The following is a 26,091-nucleotide window of genomic DNA, read 5'->3' as shown; positions in this document are numbered from 1 at the left end:
CTGCATCCTAGATATTTTTTCTTTTTTAAATATGATCTGCCTCTCCTGGCATTTAATATTGGTTATGATGAAATCCCTGCCTGACTTTATTTTAGAATGTTCCATTATGTTCAAATTGTATTATAAAGTACACAGAAGGAAAAAGATCATAGTCTGCTCTAAGATAAAAGAAGCAATTTTGTAAAAAAAAAAAAAAAAAAAAATTAAAGTTTAAAAACACATGAAATAAGTTCCAGGACCTAGCTAACAAAGAATTTACTGGTAGAGCAATATTGATAAAAGACTGGATGGGAAGGAAATCAGTAGCTGGTTCATTTGAATAACCTTTCTCCCAGTTAGGCGGAAGGATGATTTCCTAAGGAAGGCATCAGAAGGGTAGCATGGAATCACCCTGCCTGGAGGTTGACACTAAGCTTGAGTGAAAAAGACAACAAATATGGAAGGGCTCCTCTATTCTGGGATAAAAGAGGGTGAGGTGTCAGGGCTAATCTATCAATTGATGTTTTTTCCCTGAAAAGAACAAGTGTAACTACTTTCCTTGGGACATGGAGCAAGGATTCTAGGGCACAAGCTGCAACGACAGTGGGATTATGGAGGAGAGGGAAGGCTGCATCTGAGACATCCCTGTCACTTACTAAAACAATTTCTCAGCAATAACTTACGGATCAGGAAGAACAATACAATGTAAATTAGTGCGTTCAGGAAATAACTAAGAAGAAAGAGGCCACCCCAACACACCCCCTCAATCTTAGCTAAATTCCACTGGGCGGGCCCCGTCCTGCCTATGACAGGTGAGGTGGGAGCAATCAGATCTCCTGACTTCTGCCAGGCACGTTCTCTGAGTCACAGACCGAAACAGAAGTAGCACATTATGTGCATAGGTCAAGGAAACGATGTTGTTTGGGACTTGAAGATGCAATCTAGCAAGAGGGAGGCAGAATTTTCCTAAAACTTAGTTTTCAAAAGCCTCCAAAAGGACACATTTCTGGTGGAGAGGGAGATAAATTTGAAATTGGGGACATTTGTAGTAAATAAAATCATCTGCAGAACTAAAACCTACCCGCCCCCTCTTTTTTAGCATTCTTTGGGTTTCTGCAGTCTTCAGAGGCTGGGACTTCACTAGTGATGCATCAAGTGTGCTTGGTTGGGTTCACTCGCAGGTGGGGAGACCTGAAGGGCTCCCATAAAGACTCCAATCCCCAGACTAGCCCTTCTCTATCTGACAGGCTGAAATCCCAAATTCTATCATTAGAAATCCTTCCTTTTGGTGTTTAGTCTTTGTTCTTTGTTAAAATTCAAATTCCCCTTAGGAAGGAAACTCACAAGGCCTTATGAATATGTGTATCTTAGTGTGCCTGCATTTGTTAAATTTGTCTTCAGAGGAAAACGGAGGTGTCAACAATCTTCCCAACTTCCTGAAGGACTAGTAAGCCAGCCGTGATGGTGAAGTTGGGATTCCTAATGCCAAAATTGACTCTATGCTCCCAGATAGATGCAGCTTCTGTCTATGATGAAAATTTCAATGGAACAAAATATCCTTTCCTTGAAATCAGTTGTGGTTGATGATGGTATGAGAAAGGTACTTAGGTGCCTGCTCTGTGTAATTAAGGATTTGGGAAACTGTCATTCTTTCTTTTAATTGTTAGTTCAGGAGAGTGTTATGGTTTTTAAAATATGTCTAAAAGGTCCTGAAGGATAGAAACATCTTTGGTTTTTCTGATTCTCGTTCACAGGCACACACTGCACACATATCATTACTCTGTATCGAGAATGAATAGAAGGATGAGGGAAGGAATAAATGGGTATGTTGACAGCCTGAGTTTCTCGCACTGCCCGGCTCCTGTTAGCACATCACTAACAGCTAACAGGGCCTTGTAGAAGTTCTGCATTTATCTGAGATGATAACGCAGAACTGGAAGTACTGGGGATAGGTAGTGCACTCTACCATCATCTTCTACTTTCGGTGACCTGTGACCACTAGGTGTAGAAAACTTTTCAGCCAAGAGGAACATCTACTCTCATCCTCTTAATTTAGTCATGCGGAAGCTGAAGTCCAAGAGGACGGGTGGTTTGCTAAAGGCCCCGAGGGTGCTCAGCAGCTGCCCTGGCGACAGAGACGGAGAGCCAGGCCTCCTGACTCCCAGCCTGGTCCCTTCTTTTGGTTCCTTTCTCCGTCAGCTGTTGTGCTCACATCAGAGCCTCAGTGAAGCCTTGTTTACTAATACCTGCACGCAGATCCGGCCTGGACAAGCTGAGTCTCTGCTCTCTCTGTGAGGTATCCACACAGCTCTCCTGACAGAATGTGGCCATGTAGAGGATGACATAGTTGCAAAGCAACTTACAATCAATCCTTTGGTGCCATGACTCTAGATACATAAGTCCGAGGATGGGCTTTATCATCTGATCTGACAGTTTGATTTCTACAGGTGCACACCTGTCCCTGACTCACAATGAATCAAACCAAGCCAAAGGATGGGTTCCTGGTTTGGCCTGATTTCAGTGTGCAAACTCAGTGCTCTGACCTGGCTTCTGGAACGCTCTCTCAACATCAGATGGTAGATCTCTCTCTTATTGTGTTTGATACATTTTGATGTGTTTGATGCATTTCATATACAAAGTCCTTTGGGGGAAATAAACAGCACCTATAGCTTATCTCCTACCACAGACAACGAAAAAGCCAATTCTTCTCATCTAGGTGTGCAGTGGAATAGTCCATGTATTCACAGGAGGAGGGCCACTGCACAAATGGAAACATGACGGTGCTGGGAAGCTCTGCAATTTTAGAGACTGCTTCTGTCATTCGTCATTTTTTCCTACTTAAATAAGAACAGACCTGAGTTTTTGAACTGGAAGAGACCTTAGGGAATGTCTTTGTTGGCTTCCTTATTTCAGAGATGTGATAAACGGGAAATGAAGTGACTTGCTCAAGGTCAAACAGCTGAAGACACTGGGCTTGGGACACCTGCCAGGCCCGGGGGCTCCTGGGTGTCTCTAGTCTAGTTCATGAAGAAACCGGCCAGCTTTCCTCTCTAATGCTGGTAACTCCGAAAATCTGACGCAACCGGAAAGGGGAAAGCTGGATGGGAAGGCGGGCGGGGAAGGAAGAGGTGACCAAAGCAAGCTACACTCTCATTCTACTACAATGCATCCGTTTTATGGGTAGTGTGAGAGTCAGGACAGCTAAGGAAAGGGACCAGGAAAATAGGAAGGATCACCAGAATCTTCATTAGCTATTGTTTAAAAAAAAAAGTGGAATCACACAGTTTACTCTCTTGATTCTTTGCTTTCTACACGGTTGCCTGTCTCTGCTGGGACAAAGAGCCAAGGAAGCCCTGTCGAGAAAATCGATTTGGGTTTCGGGTGTGGGTCATTCACTTTCTTCTCTTGCAGTACGTGGGCCCTAGTTGACCACATAAAGACAGAAACTCAATTTCCAATAAGAAAAAACAGAATAGTGCATATTAGATTTCACTTTTAAACTTTAGGATATGATAGAGTTGGATGGTACACAACCAGGTTTGTGAACTGTCTCTATTAACTACTCCTACATTTGATACAGACTCATCTGGGAGAAAAATAAGGATCTCAGAAACTCCTGCTTCTGCCCCCAAAAAGCTAATGCCAACACGGTCTAAGAAATAGTTCCCTAGATGACTTAATTTTAAATCCCGTCTAAGTTTCTATACATACGTATGTGAAAGCACAGAAGAATTTCTGAAAGGATTAATAAGGAAATACTTTGGAAAAGGGGAATGGATAGTTAGCACGTGTTTGTATGGAGGTAGACTTCACTCTATTTCTGTACTGGGTATTTTATAATGGATATATAGTCATGCATTTTCTTGTTTAATTTTCAAAAATTTAAAAGAAATGAAGAAATTACTTAAAAAATTTATTTCTGGTTACCACATTGATCACTTATGGAAAGAATGCTCGTCTAGGACTCAGGTTACCTGCTACAACTTGGCTGGGGCACTGAACCTCAAAGGTTCTCTGTTAATTTGTAAAATGAGGTAGTTGGATTAGATCATCTCTTTGATTCAGTGGGAAGAAAATCAATCTGAATTAGAAAAAGCCTAAATTAAGTTGTATGAAGTAGAAGTATCATTTTTAACATTTAGGTAAATGAAGTGTCTCCAAGTCATTCTTGCCATTCTGGTCAAGACTGTGGAAGCCTCCCTTACAGGCGAGAAGAGCCCAGAGCGAGCCCTGAGAGCGCTGTGATGTGTGCTTTAGAGCTAAAATGGTTTGATGCATTTCTAACATTTTATCAAGTTGCTGAAATGAATTGCATGCTTTCATTTTTTGGTTGTTTAAAAAAAAAGTGTAATTCTCCCTTGTTGAATGAGCAGAACAGCCAGCAGGGAGTAACCTTTGCTCTCACTTTTTGAGTGTGGGTTGAGATGGAAAGCTATCATTTGAGGCCTTCCAGATTTCCAAGGCACAACAGAAAGACTACATAAGGCTACTGAATCAGTCCATATTCTAAAATGCAACAGGTAATAACTAGAGAAGCTTGTCAGAGACCTCTGTCATTCCCATTTCAGGGAATATTCTAACTTATCAGACTTGCTGTGGGAAGAACTGTTAAATCTCTCTGGATTTACTCATGCTAGCGTCCTGCTCAGGAGAGGGAAGCCCAGGCGTGTGGCCTTAGTCGTAGTCAAGAATGAGACTGGGCTTTCGCCTCGGAGCTCAGGGATGGGTTCAGGGCGAAGCCTGTGCCAGGAAGTCAGTTCAAGGAAAGAGAGACCTAGGAGAGTCTCAGACACCTGAGAGGACACGTGTGCTTGGGGTGGCCAAGGTGTCCAACTTACTGAGCACACAACTACCTCCATTGAGTACAAAGTACCCAATGGATGCTGTTAAAAGAGCACCCCAAAATCTGTCAACTTTTGTTCTTCTAGGATGGCCCAACACTACATGCCCCCGGAACATTGCTTATATTTTCCTAACAGAGTAGCGAATTGTTTGATAGTATGGAAATAAGCTTTAATTTGTCCCTTTCTGTACAATTCTAAATTAAAGGGGAATTCTATTTTTCCTAGATCCACAAAATAGGTGTCATCAAACTTCCTCATAGTTTTCTTTTGCACTTGCTATATAAAATGGTATAATCACAGTAATTCAGTGTGGAATGAATGTGATTTTTCACATTAATTTAAAGCACATTTACTATGCATTTGTATTTGATCTTGAGTTTAAAATGTAGCTTCTACTTACGCAACCAGCAAGATGAATGCTTAGATTTTAGTAAAAATAATAGTAAAAAAACCCTAATTTGAAGTAGATGGGAATTTAATCTCAATTTAAAATCTCTTAGCTGAATCCCTCATTAGAAGGGCTTCATAAAAACAAGCTGTAAACAGTCTCAATAATTAAACATAAATATATGATCTATGATAAAGCTTGGCCCGAAGCCATATATGCTTAAATATACAAAATCCTACTTGAACTTGATTCCCTCTTGTTATTTTATCAGCTCCATCCTCCAGTGAAATGCATTTGTGTGTGTAATTATCTTGTGCCTATACCTCGACCACGGGCCATATTAAAAAATGTTTCTTCCCATAAACTGTGAAGTATTCATTGAAAAGCCACAGGGAACTTACACTACAACATGTCCTTACCAATTAATGCTGTTGACTTGGTTTATGAGGATTGAATTATTCATCAGAATCGTTTTATATCACGTCCCTGCAAGCGAAGACTCAAGAGATGTTAGAGCACCAAGAGGATGAAGAAAACAGAATGATCTTACTTAAAAACCAGTCACCTCAATTGGATCCCTGTACCTTCCATACTCAGTAATGATGATTTGCTCTGAAGCCCCACCGTGTGTGAACATGGAGGAACACTCACAAACCCCATGAAATGTTCGAATTAAGCCCTGGTTTTGTGAGGTAGGGAAAAGTCCTGCTTTGGGAGTCACAAGGTATGGGTTTCAGTTGGTTCTACTTTTGTCACTAACTAGGACTGTGACCTTCAGCAAGTCCCTTAACCTCTGTGGGGTTGTTTCTATAAATTCTAAAATGAGGGGCTTGGCTTGGTAGAGGGTTCAGACTTCTTTCATTATAAAATTTCAATGGGACTCCGTAGTGTTTTAGAAAGTACAAAGACAACAGCTGGTCTATTTTGATGCATGCTAGAAATAACAACAAGTAAAAAATGCATATGACTTGAAATGTTCAGGGAAATGAATAATGTGTAGTCCTCTCTCCCCTTTGGTTCTATCAGGTTGGGTATATGAAATTTTGATCACTTAAAACAGTTGCAGTTTGTGATTAGAACAAGCATCTGCCAGAGGGGTAAGCAGAGAGAATAAACGAGACAGAAGGACTCATCCCATTTCATGTGTGCTAAAAACAATGGTTGGTGTCTGGTACAATGTAGGAATTTTTCATCACTACCCACATGGGATGTCATTAAACTAGTCATTTAGGTAATATTTTTAAAGTGTTTTTCTTTACTTTGTCTTAAAAGTAGAATTAACTATAATTAAAATGTTCTATATCATGTCTTATAGCAAAATTTCATATACACTGTCCTCAAACACAATAGTTGACTAAAACCGAATACTTCTAATTCTTCGCTCTCCTTTCTGTCTTCTATCCAAAAAGGAAGGGGTGGGGGTTATTTTAGCACCAGCTCATGGACTGCTAATATCCATAGTGGCTGGCTTTCAAACATCTTCAAGAATCCTGCTTTCCTTTTATTGAAGAGTGACAGAGTTAACTGGAACTACTTAGCTTTCTTCTCTTTAGCAAGTTCCTTAGTTCTTTCAGTCCTTGATGCTAAGTTAGCAGGATGGTTATAAAGGGGCTGATTTAAAGGTGATGGAAGGCAGAGGCTGAATTTCTTACTTTTTTTTTTTAATTTTATTTATTTATTTGAGAGAGAGAGAATGAGAGATAGAGAGCACGAGAGGGAAGAGGGTCAGAGAGAGAAGCAGACTCCCCACTGAGCGGGGAGCCCGATGCGGGACTCGATCCCGGGACTCCAGGATCATGAGCTGAGCCGAAGGCAGTCGCTTAACCAACTGAGCCACCCAGGCGCCCCTGAATTTCTTACTTTTTAAGGAGCACAATTTAGGATCCCAGAAGAAGGCTTAGATCCCCGCTGAGACCGGGGCGAGTTCCCGCACAGCTTTGGCCTTACGAAGGGGGAGAAGGGGGAAAATTTGGGACTGTGTGTGAGGGTGTGTGCACACGTGAAGATAAGCGGAGGGCTAACTAGCTCTCTTTAACCATATTCTACCACCAAGGCTAAGAGAGGAGCTGGCTTGCACTCTGTCCAGAGAAAGACAAATAAAATATGTATTTAGCTGATAATGAAGATATAATTTCAAGGGAGGAAAAAAAAAGAGAGGGGGCTGAAGGAAGCTGAGAATAATGAAGGCAAAGAAAGTATCGTTCTTGTCTTCCTGGGAAAATGTTTGGTTTTCCTGGGTAAGGGGAATGATGTAAATGTGAACAGCGGTAATATCATAATCCCATTGGAGCATATTTTATGTCACAGTGAAATATATGTCTGAGAGCTGTCCAATGAGTAACTGTCATTTTTAAAAAAGCTATCATCCATACAAAGAATACAGGTACTGGCAAAAGATCACCTTCTCAAATGTACGGACTCCATACAGAATTGAGTATTTTACAACCTGATTTGAAATACAAGAATGTAATCCAGAAATCACTCAACAGATTTGGAAGTTTCAACGTTAGAAATTGTTATTTTCAAACAAGGGTCATTTAATAAACTGCAACCCTAGCAAATAATAGCTGGTGCTGGACTTTACATCCCATGCCACCATATAGGCTGAAGACACAGAATGTTCTATGTGATTTGTCATTTCACTTTTAACAAAGTGCTAAATCAGAACGGAATTACATTTTTCATACAATATTTAATGCGACTATACCGAACATTTAGTCACCTTTAATATAATTATTTAAGAGCCTGGTAGATGAAATTGTATTTCACAGAAACAAGGATAAGTTGAGATCGAGACACAAAGTATGTGCTCTGAAGTCAGTGGGAAGCACTTGTTCACCATAATAAAGATGGCCAAAGCTTTCTGACCTAATTAAAAATAAGGAGTCATATAAGAAATGGCTTTATTAGAAAAAACGTAGTGTACACGTGGCTAATTTTGATCATCGATAGACCTCTTGGCTATTTTATAATTAAAATCTGATAGAGGGTTTAAACTTCTTTAGAAGTTAGTGGCCTTTCTTCCTACTCTGATATGTGACTTAGGTAAGGTATGTGACAGATACCCTTTATTTCTTTCCATAATTACAATTGATCAATCAGTAGTTTAGCACTGGCACAAAACATAGAGGGCATTATTTAGGTAGTGCTTTATGTGTAAGATATCCACACTTCCGACCCCGGAACCAGGCACAGGTGTGCCATTGTATAGTCTTTCAATCCCCTAGTATCCCTAAGTCCCACATTATTATTACCTAGTAGTCATGAAATGAATGTGATCATCTGTAACCTAACAAAACCTCTGATTGAAGTTTCTTCTCCTTTTGTTTTTCCCGTTAGGTGTGCAACTCCAAGCAAATGTGCAGTATGCAGTATGATCTCCAGTCCCTTTTTAAACTCCTTCACGTTTGTGCCATTATACCGAGACAACCACATCAAGATACAGTCTGTCATACGATTCCCTGAAGCACAGAATGAGGAGGAGACTGAGCAAACATGACCCGGGAAGGCACCAGTTGAACCAAGACAACTCTGGAAGACAAAAACGTGCAGTTGTAAGCATTCATATGTCACCAGCAGAATACCGTAACCTGTATGCCATGAGCTATGTGCTCTACAGTCAAAAGCATGTGTAACAATAAATGCATTGTGGGAGGCCTGAAAACCAGTTTTCAAGAAACAGTGGCGATCTGGAGTCTAGGTGTTGACATGCAATGTATTATACTGCTTTCATGTGCAATATTTTTATCAGTATTATTAATAACTTTTCATCAACTTAACCCACTTTGACTTTGGTGGCAAAAAAAAAAATCTATTCCTCCAAAGGGGGGAAAAAATCAATCACCTTTAAACATTTGTTCGCTATTTTTAAATGCCCTCTATCACTAACACTCTTGTCTCTGTTTAGAAATATCTGACAGTTTAGGGGTGCCTGGGTGGCTCAGGTGGTTAAGCGTCTGCCTTCGGCTCAGGTCATGATCCCAGGATCCTGAAATCGAGTCCCGCATCGGGCTCCTTGCTCAGCGGGGAGCCTGCTTTTCCCTCTGCCTGCCACTCCCCCTGCTTGTGCACTCTCTCTGGCAAATAAATAAATAAAATCTTAAAAAAAAAAAAGAAATATCTGACAGTTTAGAAAGACAAGTAAGAAAATCACCTGAATCTGGAGATAACACTTTTAGATTTTCTTGGAGAGAAATATCTAGTTCTCAGCAAGTAGTAATCATTGTAAAACAGGTTAGAAAATACATGAAAAAAAAAAACAAAGTGAAATATAACAAATTAATCCTAATTCTACCATCAGAGAAACTACTGTGAATATTTTGGTTTCTTTCTTTCGTCTTTTTTTCTCTACTAGCATAAACGGTATGTACGATGTCAATTACCCAAAAACCTAGAGGAATCATCTAAACAGGCAATTCTCTTGTTACTTGGTTTAATGGTATCAAGAACATGCTTATTCAAAAATGATGGCTCATGAACTCGCGGCTTGCCCACAGTCCAATCCCAGCCTCATGCTACCAAGACATCCCAGCTCACTGTGGCTGCCTGACGCAGCCTCCTCCAGCTCCAGTGGTCCTTGAGCTGTGCCTCTGTTCTGCCTCCTTCTACCCAGCCCTCCTTGCCAGGTCATCCTGAGGCTCTGGGTGCACAAGTGAGCAGCCTCTTGGCATGAAGAGGTTGTGTTCCCTAGTTTAATATCCATTTAGCAATTTCAATTAAACAAACAAACAAAACAACAGGGGTGCCTGGCTGGCTCAGGAGGTTAAGCGTCTGCCTTCGGCTCAGGTCATGATCTCAGGGTCCTGGGATCCAGCCCCGTGGCGGGCTTCCTGCTCAGTGGGGAGTCTGCTTCTCCCTCTGCCCACCACCCCCACTCCGGCCCCATTTGTGCTCTCTCTCAAATGAACAAATAAAATCTTAAACACAAAAACAAATGAGGGGGAAAAGCTCCCTGGTACATTTTCTTTCTTTTGGACACTGCTACAGGTTTATATTTTCCTTTTGTACTTCTAGAGAATACTAATACTGTCTTAATCTTCAAAAATCATCCTAAACATTCCTACACTGCTGCTTTAGTTCAATCCATAATTCATATGGCTAAAAGAGCAGTTTATGCTTAGAAATGGAAATCAGAAAACCAAGTGGTAAGAAAAGGTGCTGAAATACCTTTTTTCTGTAATATGCTTATAAAAGCAGCCTCCTTACATCTCAATTTTTACATTTTAAAAGTCAGACATGCTATTCTATAGCATATAACAAAGACATATATTTCAGTGCTATTTCTATGCAAAGCTGTTTTCTGTGCTTTACTTGGATTGACTATATCTAAACACCCAGGAGGGCTGTGACCCCTGGAATCTTGTCTTCATTCCAATAATCCCTGAAAAGACACACCAGAATTGTCAGCTTTTATATTAACCATACAGCTTCTGGATTTCAGATGATAATTTTAACAGGCAAAAAGAAGCAGTAAAAAAAATGAGAGAAAAAGTAGTAAAAAAAACAGTATACTGTTTGTATTAAAAGTGAGTATTTTGACTTTAAGGTCAAGTTTTAAGCAATAGCTAAAAAAAAAAAAAGTATGTTTTGACAAAGTGCTCCACAACAAGGACACTTTCTAAATCTTATGGAGATTGTATTTTATGGGGGGCTAGAGTAACACACATGTAGCAACACCCAACTTGTCCTTGCTCCCCTGAAACCTAGAAATTTATCAAACATTGCCAAAGCAGACCTTTTATTTCATCAGAGTTGTAAAATTATTCCTTCTCCCTGGGTTCAGATGAAATCTATAAAAATGCCTCATAATTGTTCTTTAGTGTTATGGTTTATAGCCTGATTTTTACTATTGTGCTCACCTTTGAGAAGTCAAATCCACCTTTTAGTTAAGTTCACTTGGCTCAACCAACTACAAGTGTTCTTTGAAATTATTGGCCTTTTCAGAAGGCAAAGATATGCATCTCTACATTTTCCCACTGCAAACCATCCACATCATCCACAGCTTAGGTGCTCTAATAAGCAGGAAACGGCTTGCTTAAACGTTTAATATAACTTTGCAGTAGCAAAGTCACCTACTGTCCTTTCTGAGCCTGGTGTCACATGACATAACTGAACCAACAGGGTCCTGATTCATTGACACTTTCTTATTCTTAACCATTATACCTTTTTTTAAAAAAAATATTTTATTTATTTGAGAGAGAGAGAGAGCACCAACAGTGGGGAGGAGCAGAGGGAGAGGGAGAAGCAGGCTCCCTGCTGAGCAGCGGGTCCAACTCAGGGCTTGATCCCAGGACCCCAAGATCATGACCTGAGCGGAAAGCATAGGCTTAACCGACTGAGCCACCCAGGTGCCCCAACCATTATACCTTTTTAAAGTGAGCACGGTTTTCTAATATTCCTTTTTTTTTTTTTTTTTGTCTTTCACTAGAGAAAATACAAATCCATACCTTAAATCTGCCTCTTTCTATATTTCTGCTGGTTCTCTGTCATTTATTATATATACTACATCTGGAGTAGTCTTTGCTAATTTTACAGTTTGGACAGGTACCTACGTTTTACTTGGTGAAGTGGACTCTGCACAAAATGGTGATGTTCTTTTGGGACTGAACTAATCAGGATTTCGCTCATCCTCTTACCTTTTTCTTCCAGAAGCACTATTACACTTTTCACATCTTTCCCTTTAATGATGCCATGCTTTCAGTTCTTACCACCTTGAAGTACTTGTCTGGTCCCAGATGCTACCCTCCAGAACGAACCTCCTACCTTCTTTGGGGATTTAAGCAGAATTATGATGATTTAACAAAACTGTCGCCATTTTCATTCAAGAGGAGCCACGTGACCTCATGATTTCATGGTGTAATGCCCTGCTCCCTTCACTCCCATTAACTACCCAATAGATCTGACTGTAACATGTGTAATTACTCCCTACATATAAAATTACTCCTTACTAGTCTACATCTGGTGAACCTGTTCGGGTAACCAACAGTCAATGCCTCACTCTTCAGCCAGGCCCCTGAATCTTCTGAGCCACAGTGCAACCTCAAATTCATGGTCAGCTACTTCAAAATGAAAGGCCTGAGGTAAAAACCTTTAGTGCATTTAGCCAAAACCTGCTGCAAAGCTTCTAGAACAAAAAAATAGCAAACAATACAAACTTCAGAACAAGTTACAAACAAAAAACAGAACATTAGAATATATTTCAGAGCATATAAAGAACATTAACAGCACCTTCACATTGATTTTGTATGTGAAGTTATCAGGATAAAGTATCATTGTACTGTCTGCAATAACTCAGAGATTCTCCAGGCAAACATTATTGGAAGCAACTCAGTTTTACAAATATGCCTGTATTAGGGAGCAAGTAACAGTGTGTGTGTGTGTGTGTGTGTGTGTGTGTGTGTGTGTGTGTGTGTGTGTGTGTGTGTGTGTGTGTTTTACGTGACCTTGAAAAACCCAAGACAGAAAAACTCTAAGAAACTTCTGACACTTTCCAAGTACCCCAAAGAGAGAGAGAACAGGATGTGGGAGACCCTGTGACCCTGGGCTCCAAAGAAGCCACTGACACCTGGCATCGAAGTTCATGTGATGCCCACCATCCCTGATGGTAACAGCCATAATCTGCAAGCAAACCACCAGCAGAGGCTTTCTTTCTAGGCAAGCCATTCTAATGGGGTCATTTTGGGGTTAGTCTGTACAGCCCTGAAAAATTATCTCTGACACAGTCACATTGTGGGGAAATAAACTCTAGTCAGGAAATTTAGTACTTCTTCAAGGAGTGACCCTACGAAACCACAGATCTTTGTGATGATTAAAAACCAGGCCTTCCAATCATGTAGCTGACAGAACTAATCCTGATACCTAACTTCTGGGTGAGTTTTTCAAGTTTTAACATGGCAGAATTATGGCGTTTGAAAGCTGGCTGTAATGGAAGGGAATTCCTTCATCCCAAGAAATGTTTAGGGTACTAGGCTGTGGAACTCAAAGTTATTTTTAGGAAATAACTTCGCAAAATTTTCAGATTTGTCGCGTATGTATCCTCGAACCTCAGTTACAAGGTGTGTGGGCTTCTGTGGCAGGATTTTTGGGGCAAGATCGGCTAATCCTACGTGAAAGAGACTCAACAAGGTTGTCATCCATCGTTCTAGTGACCTTGGCCTTAGAGAGATGTGGGCATATCTGTGTCCATTTATTACACACACTCACACATAAACAGGTAAAAGCATTCCTTTAAAATGGAAGCCTAGATATTTAAATTTCTACTAGCAAGCAGCGAATTATCTGGAAGGAAATAAGACAAACATCTGGTGGGTGCCAGTGACTGACCTGGCCTAGGCTCTTTCACACATACCTTCTAATTAACTCTCTCCAATGTCAAAATGTACTGAGATTTTTTTTTCCTGAAAGTCATCTTGCTGGATTAATATTAACTATTAAAATCTCATTTTCCACTATAATCATGGAGATGAGGCATAAGCCTTTAACATCGACACAGATATGTATACAAACATGTGATCAGAAACCAACCAAGGGGTGCCTGGATGGCTCAGAAGGTTAAGCATCTGCCTTCAGCTCAGGTCATGGTCCCAGGGTCCTGGGATCGAGCCCCGCATCAGGCTCCCTGCTCAGTGGGAAGCCTGCTTCTCCCTCTCCCACTCCCCCTGCTTGTGTTCCCTCCCTCGCTGTGTCTCTCTGTCAAGTAAATAAATAAAATCTTAAAAAAAAAAAAAAAGAAACCAACCAAAAAGAAGGAAGATTTTTTCCCCCAGCTAGATAGATCCTTGATTATATCAGTGAGATAGGAATTAGCAGAAATACTGCTAAGTGTTTGTTCTGCTACCTATGCCAGAGAAACAAAAATATCTGCTTGTATCTGGTCACTAGGAATCTGCAAAATGGGGGTGGTGGTGGTGAGCACCTATTGACGCTCACTCGCATCAGACTCATCTCTGCTGAACAGATCGAAAGCTGAGTGTGGACTTGCGGGGGGACACAGACACTCTACTGGCCAAGCAAAATGGTCAGGAGTACACTGGGCTCTTCCATACGCACACAGTGGAGGGGTATTCTCTGCCTTAAACAGATTAATAAATATATGCTATACTTTAGAGACCACATGCAAAAGGTTTATCAGGGAATAACATTATCTGGCATCTACCGTTTTTATATACTGGGAGGACAAAACTCTATTTCCAGCAGACAGAAAAAACCACACTCTAGCCAGGCTGCAGAGACCACTTAGCAAAGCTGTGCCCATGAGCTGGAAAACTGTTTCTATCACCTGAAGGGGCAACACAGCCATCCCTCAAACTTTACCACACAAGAGAGAGGCATCGAGCCTCTTAATTTCAACTGGGATATACTGAAGTGGATGAAAGCTGATGTGTAGTAATTAGTAATTGTTTATTTTATTTAGAATTGTTTGTTCTGTTTTAGAAAACACATTGGAAGCAAAGACCTTATTCCAACACCTCCTGATGGCATTTTCCCTGATGGAAACACGTTTCCAGGGGGACTGTAAACAGTGGGCTGACTTCATTAATCACTCTCCTCCATATGAGAAACTCAACTTAGATCAAGTTAAGGAAAGTTAAAACCTACTTTACCTGCATTCCTGATTGATGGAAATAATCTGTTGTTAATTATATAGATATATATTAAGTTAATATATCATTCAGATGCTTTTTGCTGTTAGGTGAAAATGCTATACCAAAAGTTGTCCAAAACCCAGGCCAGACTGTTTCATCAGCTTTGAAAAGTCAAAAATTTATTTTCCAGTCAAGCTGGTTATCATGGCTATTATTTCAATTATAAGCCTGTTGGAAAGTTTCCTATAAACAATTAAGACTCCTGGATTGCCACATTTTAGAGCATTTCTGACATTAGAATCTTACAAATTAGATTCTTCCATGTACAAATTATCCAAATTTACTGGTATTTGATGAGTAGTTAAGAGAATAGCAATGAGGGAAAAGGGTTAGTAATAGATTAAGATGAGGAAATAAAATAGGATCTAAGCCTAGTAGAAATTAATAAAAGTTTTACATTCAAGAATCACAAGTATAAGTCCTTATATTTTAACATGCAAAAAAGAATACCAGAAAATTATATTCAAATTTTCTGAAACAGTAAGACAGATTTTGGACAGGAGAAGAAAGAATATCAGAGATAACCAAACAACTATGCAAAATGGAATCACTACAAACCCATGGACCCCAACATCAGACAGGCCTGCCTTCAACATGCCCAGCAACCTTTCCTGCTGTTCCCATAGTGTCTCCTCCCACCCCTCAAAGGTTATTTTAACGCTTCATTTTCTCTGTAAGCCCTTCCTCCACTATCTTCCCACCAGTTCTTAACAGACTGGCTTGTAAGCAGAAGATGGTGCCATCAAAGAGCTCCTTCAATGATCTCCCCAGGAAACGTGTCTGCTTCTGTGCCCATGCATGCTGCCTCCTCTCCTAACTCCTTCTGTCCAAGCCTAACTCCTCCAGCTGAGTTCAGGACCCCATCCCTCTCTCTTGTAAGGGTCTCCCTTTTCTTCAAGGGTGTACTCCTGGGTTCTCACTTCAACCTTCTTTTCACTCTTTCCCTGTGCTAACCAATTCACTAGCCACATGCAGGTATTTAAACTTAAATTAATTAAAATGAAATTAAAAAAATCCAATTCTTTTTCTGCACTAGTTTCATGTGGCTGATGGAACTGTACTGGACAGTACAAAGAGTACCACCATCATCATAAAAAGTTCCATTGGACAGAGCTGTTCTATACATTCTACACACTCCTTGGGTAACCTCATTCATCTCTAAGGCTTTACACTACAAATATACCCCAGGCATTAATTTATATTTTATGTTAAGACAGTAGATTCTAAGTACCTTTTAAAAAACAATATACCAGTGGTTCTCAAAGAAACTGCATATTAGAATCACCTGAGGGCCCTTTAAAAATACAAATGCAGGGCCCCAGTCCAGGTTCATGAAATCAGAAACTCTGGGGAGTGAGGGTGCCCTAGATCAGGCTTAGGATGCATTTCAAGAAAAACAACTGAGGATTTTTTTTTTTTTTTTTTTTTTTTTTTTTTACTGGCACATGAAAGCTCAAATAAAGTAATTTGCTTTGGTGAGAATTCTCCATATAAATTCCCTCATACACCAGTGCCACAAACCTCTCTCATAACACATTTAGATAGGAAATAAAAAGTCAAATTTCTTACCTGTGTGATAAAATGTGAGAAAAAATAAAAGTACTCCCATGAACATATTACTTAAAAAAGTGACAACTCCACATGTAATTCCTTCTGGAACTGGGTAGACAGTTTCCACAAAAAGCTCAAAAAATATAGGTATACTGCTATTCAAGAACACTCCCAGAAGAATGCAGGAGGCATACAATGTCACTAAAATAAAAACACAAACATTTTAGTTTATGGTAGCAGCAGTGAGTCCTTCACAGAGATCTTCTGGGTATTCTCTTTCAGTAAGTATCAACTCTGGAATTTATATCTTTTCAATGGTAGCTGATAAAGTTTGATAAAGTATCACTATCTGTCAGCTCTTCGCTCAGGTTTTGCAGAATAGATAGGAGAAGGTTTTGTTGCTGGATGATTACCAGTTTATTTGCTTTGTCTTTTTGGTATGGATTATTCCAAAGCACAGAAACAATTTTGCCACTATAATAATTATTAAAAGGATTCTTCTCCCTTAGACACACTCCTGGCTGACAGATGTTTAGATAAAATATAGCAACTTAATTTGAAATCTAAACTCATTCTACAATTTTATTTTTTTATTTTTTTATTTTTTTAAAGATTTTATTTATTTGAGAGAGAGAGAATGAGAGATAGAGAGCATGAGAGGAAGAGGGTCAGAGGGAGAAGCAGACTCCCCGCTGAGCAGGGAGGCCAATGCGGGACTCGATCCCGGGACTCCAGGATCATGACCTGAGCCGAAGGCAGTTGCTTAACCAACTGAGCCACCCAGGCGCCCCTAAACTCATTCTACAATTTTAAAGAGAACTTAAAATCTAAGAATAAATGTAAGAAACATTAAGTATTACTGAAAATTACATACTTAAAGGGACCAGTTAGTAATTGCCCTCAAGTACAAAATAAAAATATCCAGTACGTAATTCCTGGAGAAACACTTAAAATAGAATTAATCTTCAATTTGGGAATGAGTTTTATGTCAACAGTTGTTTAAAAAATATGTAACTTTCTTGAAACGCAAAAAAATTTCACCCAGAGATGTATAATAAATAGTGGTTAGGATCCCAGCTTAGCAATAAGAAGCCCATTAACCCAATTCCATAGCAGAATCTTTGAATAAGGATGTTATTCTTATTCTTAGAAGAATGTCTAGGGAAATGCACCCCACTCCAAATAGCTATTTCACAACTACTGTCTGCATACAGACCTTCATTACTTTAAATTTGAAGGTGAAAAAAGAACCAATGAGAGAAAAAAATGATATCCTACAGAAACTTAAAACACATCCCTTATAGACTAGTAAGTATATCATACCCACAGATAATAATGAGTAGAATTTATTCTAAGCCTAAGGTTATTGGGAAAATATTTATTTTTTGTTTTTAAAAATTCTGAAGATCTAATTGGCTTTATTAAATGATTCATGAACTGGGCAGCATCTCATCTAGCAAGTAGAGGGGAACTCCCAGGAAAATATTTTATTTATTTTTTATTTTTTCCGGGAAAATATTTTAAATAAAAGTATTTGTTAAGGAAAAAAGTTTCTGTACAGTAACCTCAACTCCCATTTCTTCCTCCAATTACACTAGTCTTTCAGGATTATAAAATATTTAGTAATTCTATAACACAAATGGCTGGTGATCATACTGACTTTCTTTGACTAGAAGATACATATGAAGAGAGAGAACAAAAGGATGACAGCGAATAAAGAACAGACTGTGGGCTGAAGCAGTGACCAAACTATTCACAGAATTAAATGGGAAGCATGTGATAGTTAAAATAAATACCACTTAAAATATGAAGTAATTTTCAAAATTCTTAAAAACAAAACCCCTCATGCTCACTATGTATTTGCCAGACACAGATCACATAAATCAATCAACACGTTCCCCTTTACACGTGACTCAGTAGCACATTAGGAAATGTAGGGATGGAATGTCACTTTTATAGCATATTCTACCTACAAAACACTTTATAATAATTTATCGGTCAGTCAGTGGTAATCAGAGCAGAGACGGCTATTGATCCAAACACGAATGAGTCTAGGAGTCTGAAATATGAAAATATTGAAGTAAATGACAGCAAAAATCACTCTTAAGAATCAGGAAACGCTACTTCTAAGGATTCACAAACCACTAATAGAATGAGCTGTTTTTAGGAAACACGTTTGGAAAGAATCCTTTTGACATTTTTATTTCTGAAAGAGATAAACCCTCACATGTAATTTGTAATCAGGCCAAGTTAAAATAACTGAGAAATTACCACAATCTGTATATAACAGAATAATTGCATGTTGTAAAAGAATGAATGATAATATAATGATGAGGACATACAGAAAGGGGACTATCAGTACGAAGTTTGAAAGGAGAGTTTTGGTTTTATTGATTTTTAATCACTCATGGTACCGGGAGAGAGAGAGAGAGAAAGAGAGAGAGGGAGAGAGAGGGGCACAGGATGTCTCAGAAAAGCAGAGCCTGGTGAGGCAGGCGGCCCTGTCTGAACCCCTTAAGACCATTCCACTCCCTTGGCTTTATGCTCATTAAAAGTCTTCCGGTTTTGGTTTCCTAGGTATCTGAATTCTAGGAAGTGAAGAGGAAATCTTTATCACTAGAAAGACAAAATTTCTTTTGTAAATTAAACATTGTTGATGGAACTGGAAATCGCTGATCTTCTGATAGGTCATTTGAAAATGCCCATCAAAATAAATAATGCACTTACTCTTTGACCCAGCAATTCCACTTCTAGGTATTTATCCTATAGCTATTAAGGTCCAAGAATATAGAGCACACTCACTGCAATATTGTTTGTAGTATGAAAAGATTAAAAATAAGCTAAATGTCCACCAATAGGGGGGTTGGGTGTTTAAAAATTTATCAAACATCCAAAGGTGTATTATGCAACCATTAAAAATGGAAGTAACTCTGTATATAGTGATACTAATGACATTTAAGGTATGTAAGTGAAAAAGGTGTGGAAGTGTGTTATCTTTTTAAAAAGGATGGACACACGGGGACACACACACACACGTTTGTAAATTTATAGAATTCTCTGGGAAAATACCCAAGAAACAGACATTCAGAGTTACCCCTAAAGAGAAAAACTGGAGGCCATAGGAGGGTAGACATTTTTCACCATATACCTTTTTACTACTAATTGAATTTGAATTATTTACTTAGTACACATCCTAACTCTTTAACAACAAAGAGAATTTTATTGTAAGCTAATGAAATAGCAGCTGATCCAACTCCCCTTCCTGCAAGGTTCTTAGCTCACGGATTCAGAAATGGTTATCACTGGGTGGCCTGACCTACAGACTTCCCAGCCAGTAGCCATGTAACCCACCCCTGTGCAGGATCCTTGACACAAATATTCCCACTTCATTTTGTAAGAATTCCTATTACACGTAGGATAAATGGGCGGAGACGGACGAAATAATTTCAGAGGCTAGTAAACAAAAAGCAAGTATTTTCATTCAATTCATTCAATTCTCTCACTCTCGGGGGTTGCTTCTTGTATTATATAGAAATGATGACCAAGAGGGTGTTTTACACTGAATGGATGTACTGAAATCACTTGTTATTGCATAAAGAATCAAAATTGTTTACACAGGAAAGGGTTAAATTAGGATCATCATAATCAGAATGGGGAAAAGTAGCTGTGTTAGGACTGATTTCATATACTCCCCAGTGCTCTGGGACATGCATATATCAAGTAGAGACCAATTTGAATTTCACTTCCATTTGAGTTTTCAGTTTAGAAGCTGATACAGTATCTTTATACATTGGTTTGGCAGATCCAGTGGGTGAATGTCATCTATTAAGAGTCAGGCAGACAAGATAATTTCCCTCCTCGTCAGAGAGGGTTCAAACTACATGACTGTTAAATATTTCTATGACTTTCTATAGTGCTGATACTAAAATTATAATAAACTGCCTTTCAATTAAAAAGTCAAGGTAATTTAGCAGAACAAACACAATGCTGATGCAGAGTTTTTTCAAAGAAGTTAATAAAATTTCACAGGCCCACAATTCAAATTGCAAAAACAAAGTCCTGTGTAGCACAGAATACAGTTACGATGGATATTATTTCAAGAACATGAATTGGATCATAACCCTGAAAGTTCTACTTCCCCCACTCCTGCTCCCAATGACAAACCAAATTAGTAAACTTTAGGGAAATAAAACTATGTATAAAATACATTTTTATTAACCCAAACACTCAAACCTTAGGTGTTATAAAACAAATCACAAAATTATAAATAAGAACTATTTCATTCAGGGGCACCTGGGTGGCTCAGTGGGTTAAGCGTCTGCCTTTGGCTCACTCAGGTCATGATCTTTGGGTCCTGGGATCGAGCCCTGCGCTGGTCTCTTTGCTCAGTGTGGAGTCTGCTTCTCCCTCTGCCCCTTCCCCTGCTTGTGCTCACACTCTCTCTCTCTCTCAAATAAATAAGATCTTAAAAAAAAAAGAACTATTTCATTCAACATTTAATGAGATTCTCAATAGATCATTAATAACAAAAACAACTTCAAACCTTGGATTTATATAATTTTTCAAACATTTTAAAAACTGCTTTCAAATATGTTATCATATTTGATCATCCTACTGACTCTCTGAAGCAGGTAAGGCATTTTACAGATAAAGTGACCAAAGTTCTGAAAGTCAAAATGACTTATTTATAGAAACAACGTAAATTAGCGTTGCTAAAAATAATATAATTAAGGCTTACAGAATCTAGCATGTTTTCCACCAAACCACTGTGTCAGACTGAAAAAAAAATAACAAGACTTGGCATTTCTTTTATGCATTGGGATTGACACAAAAGGCACGCTTCCCAAATCTGTCTTGAGCACAAAAGCTGGAAGTCATCCCACAATAAGACAGATGACAAAAATAAAAAAGAGAGGACCCAAAAGTTACAAACAAGACGATGAACTTCAATCATGATAAATGTAAAATGGGTTCAAAAATTAGTGTTTAGGTATATAATAGGGAAAACATAAACCTTTCTTCAAAACCATTTATCAGGCACCTATTATACGTAAGCTGCTATGCTGGAACCGTAAATAGGACAAATCACTCCTCATCTAAAGGAACATGATCCACATCTATGGTTTAGCAGCCATCTACATGCACAGTGCTGGAAGATAACTGTACTTCATTCTTGAAAAAAAAAAAAAAGCTGTGTCTAATCATAAGCAGCAATAGCCCCCAGTATTAGGTGCTGAGTACAGCAGGAAAAGTGTGCTAAATTCTAATAGCAATAGGTTTTCAGGAAAACCTGACAAGCTATGGTAGGTTTAAAGGAGGCTGACTTGGGCGCCTGGGTGGCTCAGTCGGTTAAGCATCTGCTTTCAGCTCAGGTCATCATCCCAGGGTCCTGGAATCGAGTCCCGCATCGGGCTCCTTGCTCAGTGGGGAGCCTGCTTCTCCCTCTCCCTCTGCCTGCCGCTCCCCCCTGCTCGTGCTCTCTCTCTCTCCCCCTGACAAATAAATAAATAAAATCTTAAAAAAAAAAATAGAAGAGGCTGACTGTGCTGGTCAGTGCTGGGAATCCATGTCTGATGAGGACAGCTTATGAGAACTGAGGGATGCTTAGATTAAGGTGAAGGCCAGACATCACAGGTCTAATGTTTTGAGGGTGTCAGTGGAAGGGGTAGGGAGCTGACTTGCCCTGTAAGCTATGTTGCTCCAAATCATTTATTGCAATAGTTGGCAGAATTTCCCAGGACCCAGAGCTGACAAACAATGGGACAGGGAACAGCTTCCTCTCTGAGGTGGTATTCCAGTTGCAGTCAGATGGACATACATCTGGACTGTAATGGAAGAGATTCATTTACTGAATGATAAGTTATATCAGATGATAACTAAAGTTCATTCAAGTAAATCAGTAACAAATACATTTAGGTAAAGAACTTAACTAAGATATTAAAAACAAAAATTTTATAGGGGCCTCTAGGTAGATAAGAATAATAGAGAATTTATTTACAGTTTTATTAAGAAGTATTATAAGAAAGAAATAAGGATTATAAAATAGTACAATAGATGTTTATCATGAGAAGTTTTAAGTATTAGAATCAAGAAATTTCCCTTAAGAGTTGGTTTTTAACATTAATATACTTTATGGGATAAATTTTATTATTATGCATGCTGACTGAATTTTATTTTATGATAAACTTCGGAAAGTTAACTGGGAATTATTAGATTAGACCTTTATTAAAAATATTTCTACAATCTAAATTAAACTTGATATTGCAAGTGAACATACTCCTTCAGGAAATAGATACATGTAAAAAGAGAGACAGTAAACATTCCCAGTGTTTGTTAACGGCACGGTTTTTTCCATCGGTTTTGGGTGTGTTGAATATACAGGATACATACCTAAGTATGTACACACACTGGTAGAACATTTCCATACTGCTGAGCTGTACTCCTCCTGGCCTCACGTTTTCTCCCTAAAAATGGCTGCTGTGGCCTTTATGATCTGCCACTGATTAAAATGTGCTACTGCATATTTCATGTACTCATGAAACTGTGGCTCCAAAAGAGGATATTTTGCTGCAATATTCATTAATGGTCGTGATTTTCTTTCTGTATGGTATTTTGTGGGTGTCCCTTGTTTAGCCTCTTTGTTGGCTCACTTTAGTCCTATAAAGGCTGACAGCTATATTTAGAGTCTCTTATGGCTGGAAGGCCAAGTGGTTGTATCTCGCAGAAATGAAGCACAACTAATAATCCTTTGAAATAGTGGGCCCAGAGTTGAGATGGGTTGTACTATCAGATATCACAGGTACAGATTTATCAGTAACTTTTAAGTTCCCAAAGAATTATTTATGGTTCTGCAGAAGGCGATGCACGGTTACATCATGGAACACTGACTAATCACCTGGTCAAGCCCCCTACCTTCCAGAAACAGAGTCTGCTTACAGACTTGTTCCTCTTCTTGAAAATCTCTGTAGATAAACTGTACAGGCTCTTCTCAATAGGCCCTATCAACAGTTTATGATTCTTACATTTAAGATTTTCCACAAATCCATTCTCTTCTTTTAATCCATGTTCTATTTTTTTCCTTCTTGATCCGACAGTGATGACATGAGTAACAGTCATGACAGGGTCATAAAGGTGGAAAGAATAATTAAGTCCCTTAGTTTTCTTTCCTTAAAATCCCTAATTTCCTTAAAAGTCTGCACATCTTTGGGACGCCTGGTGGCTCAGTCAGTTAAGCATCTGACTCTTGATCTCAGCTCAGGTCTTAATCTCAGGGTTGTGAGTTCAAGTCCCGTGCTGGGCTCCGTGCTGGGCTCCATGCTGGGCATGGAGCTCAATTAAAAAAAAAAAAAAAGTGCATATTTTTAATCATGCTCATCATCTCCTTCTGAATTTTCTCATTCCTATTAAGAGGATCACTCTCTAGCCTATATATGTCACATGCCTTTCAATAAACCGAATATGTTTTCTTTCTTCAAATGCCTCTTGAAGTCAGTTTGTAGTCACCTATCACTCTCATGGGACTCACATCTAGCTTATCTGCCCCCCTTAGTCCCCACTCACTATCCGTTTCTGACCTTGCCACTGTGGTCTTCCAGGAACATGAATTAGATGAAGAACCTCCCAAGGCAACTTCTGCTAAAACTCAAATTATATTGTTTCAGCAAACTCAACACCAAAGTGCTAACATTTTTCAAAATGCCATTTTCAAAGCATTTATCTGTTCAGTGAAAAATGACTGTGTGAGTTGTGGCTAACAGGGTTAGATACCTACTTTTCAGATAAGGTGAAAAATGTCTTTTCATAATTTTGTATATAGAATAAGCTGCAAGATTTTGAAACTCACATTATCTAGTCATGAGTTAATTTATTTGCTGTTTTGAAGACACTTCAATTAATAAAGACATAATACAATTTTAAATACTGAATTTCCTTAAGGAAATAAAAGCATAATGCTGATAGCCTCCAAGGGGATGTATATAATAAGCAAGTACATGTATCAAAACAGTGCACCTCTAGATAGAATGGAATGATCCAGTTTTTCTTCTGTAGAGATGACAACAATAATAGCAAGATCAGTAGATCACAAAAAATACTGCAACAGAGGTTTTAGTAGTAGCAGCACTTATAACACATGGTTGAACAAAATTAACTAGCTTTTAATTTATTATGTCAACAATTATAATTAATGCATATATTTTCACACTTTTCATGTAGATTCTTCTGATACTTAAAAGTAACAGCAGGAATACTAAATTTACTAGAAATGGGAAAAAGACTAGATATTTTCCTCTTAAAAAAATGACTCTGGTAAAAAAGAAATACGAATTTGCCATTACTGGCTTTAAATATCAGTTTAAAGGTCTAGATCTGTCTATAATTAGATTTTGTAGTTAAGTTCCCTTTCATGAAACCTCTTCTACTTAAAAGGAATTAGGTCAGGTTTTTAAAAAGGTAGTAAGAGTATCTGTGACAGATTATTCAAATTCTCCATTGTTCCATTAAAATGTGCCCTTTTGCCTGCCTACAGCTAGTGCTGAATAACAGAGTGGCCACGGTTGCTATTACTGGCAACAAGTCATAACCCCTGAGATTCAAAATGGAGATAATATACACTTCATTCATCCATCCATTCACACACTCATTCATTCATCACTCAGGGCTTGTGCTAGATAGTAGGGCAGGAGTTGGGGGTCAGAATTGCTAAGGCACAAGTCCATGCTCCAGATTTTCAGATTGGTAAGGGAGATAAGAAACACACTCAAGTAACTATTAGGTGGTAAGTATCAGAAAAGAGAAAAAAACACCCACCATGATCATTCAGGAAAGGAATGTGAAAATCTAGTTTTTAATGCAGTATAAGTTAAAAAAGTATCTACCAGGAGTTTTTTTTTTCTTTCTTTCAGGAGTTTCTAAGTCACGTTTAAAAACTGACTTGCAATTGGAAATAACAGTAGAATTTATAAATTCAGTGGTTGTGAAGATGGCCACATCAAACTCAACCGTTCAATTCTGGCCTTTATTTAATTTAGAATCTGCTTTCCTTTCTGTCCAACATAATTATTTTCAAGGACAGACTGGAAAAACATAGTCCTGACCAGGGTCAATTATATCAACTTTCCTTTAAGATTTAAAAAGATGTATAGTTTTCAATACATACTTTTAAAACATAAAAAAATAAGTAAAACATGCTCATGATTACAGATCTAGACAAAAAAGGAGGTAAAAAATAAATTTTCTGGATACCTCCACCCAGAGATAAAACCGTTAATTTTATCATATCAAATAGAAAACACATAAAATTTAATGAATGTAATATCTTATAATGAATATTCTACACTCAATTCAAGGGCAAAAATGTGTTCATTATATACTCACAACTTTGTTCTTATAGAATCTAACAGATACATACTTGACATACAGTACCACACACACACACACACACACACACACACAGACAAATCTGAGTGTAATGCCATGAATAAGAAGTTGTAAACCAGAACTATTCTATCAGAATGTTGTGCAACTGCTAAATTATGAAATTATACCCAAATAAAATAAAACAAAAAATTCTGGCTCAGAATACTTGCCAAAATTGTTCAAAAACCCTAATATAGGAATGTTAGTATATAAAAAGTGCACAGTATCCAAAAACCATTACTCTGGATAACTGGGCTTTATAGGCAAA

General features: G+C 38.5%; 1 protein-coding gene across 1 annotated transcript in view; it reads right to left on the bottom strand.

Moving 5' to 3' along the window:
* Positions 1-7,701: 7,701 nt before the first annotated feature.
* SLC49A4 (solute carrier family 49 member 4) overlaps positions 7,702-26,091 on the bottom strand; it is a 67,426-nt gene continuing 49,036 nt past the window's right edge. The window contains exons 8-9 of the mRNA XM_025875311.2: positions 16,425-16,607; positions 7,702-8,742 (exon numbers count right to left, since the gene is read on the bottom strand). Coding sequence (XP_025731096.1) covers positions 8,627-8,742; positions 16,425-16,607 — 299 coding nt within the window. The 3' untranslated portion in view covers positions 7,702-8,626. The remainder of the gene's footprint in view (positions 8,743-16,424; positions 16,608-26,091) is intronic.

The sequence above is a fragment of the Callorhinus ursinus genome, unplaced genomic scaffold, assembly GCF_003265705.2.
Source record: "Callorhinus ursinus isolate GAN/ISIS: 27379988/994484 unplaced genomic scaffold, GSC_fseal_2.0 scaffold1, whole genome shotgun sequence".
Lineage (NCBI taxonomy): Eukaryota > Metazoa > Chordata > Mammalia > Carnivora > Otariidae > Callorhinus > Callorhinus ursinus.
Note: the sequence above shows the minus strand (reverse complement) of the source record. Positions and strands in the feature narration are given on the sequence as shown.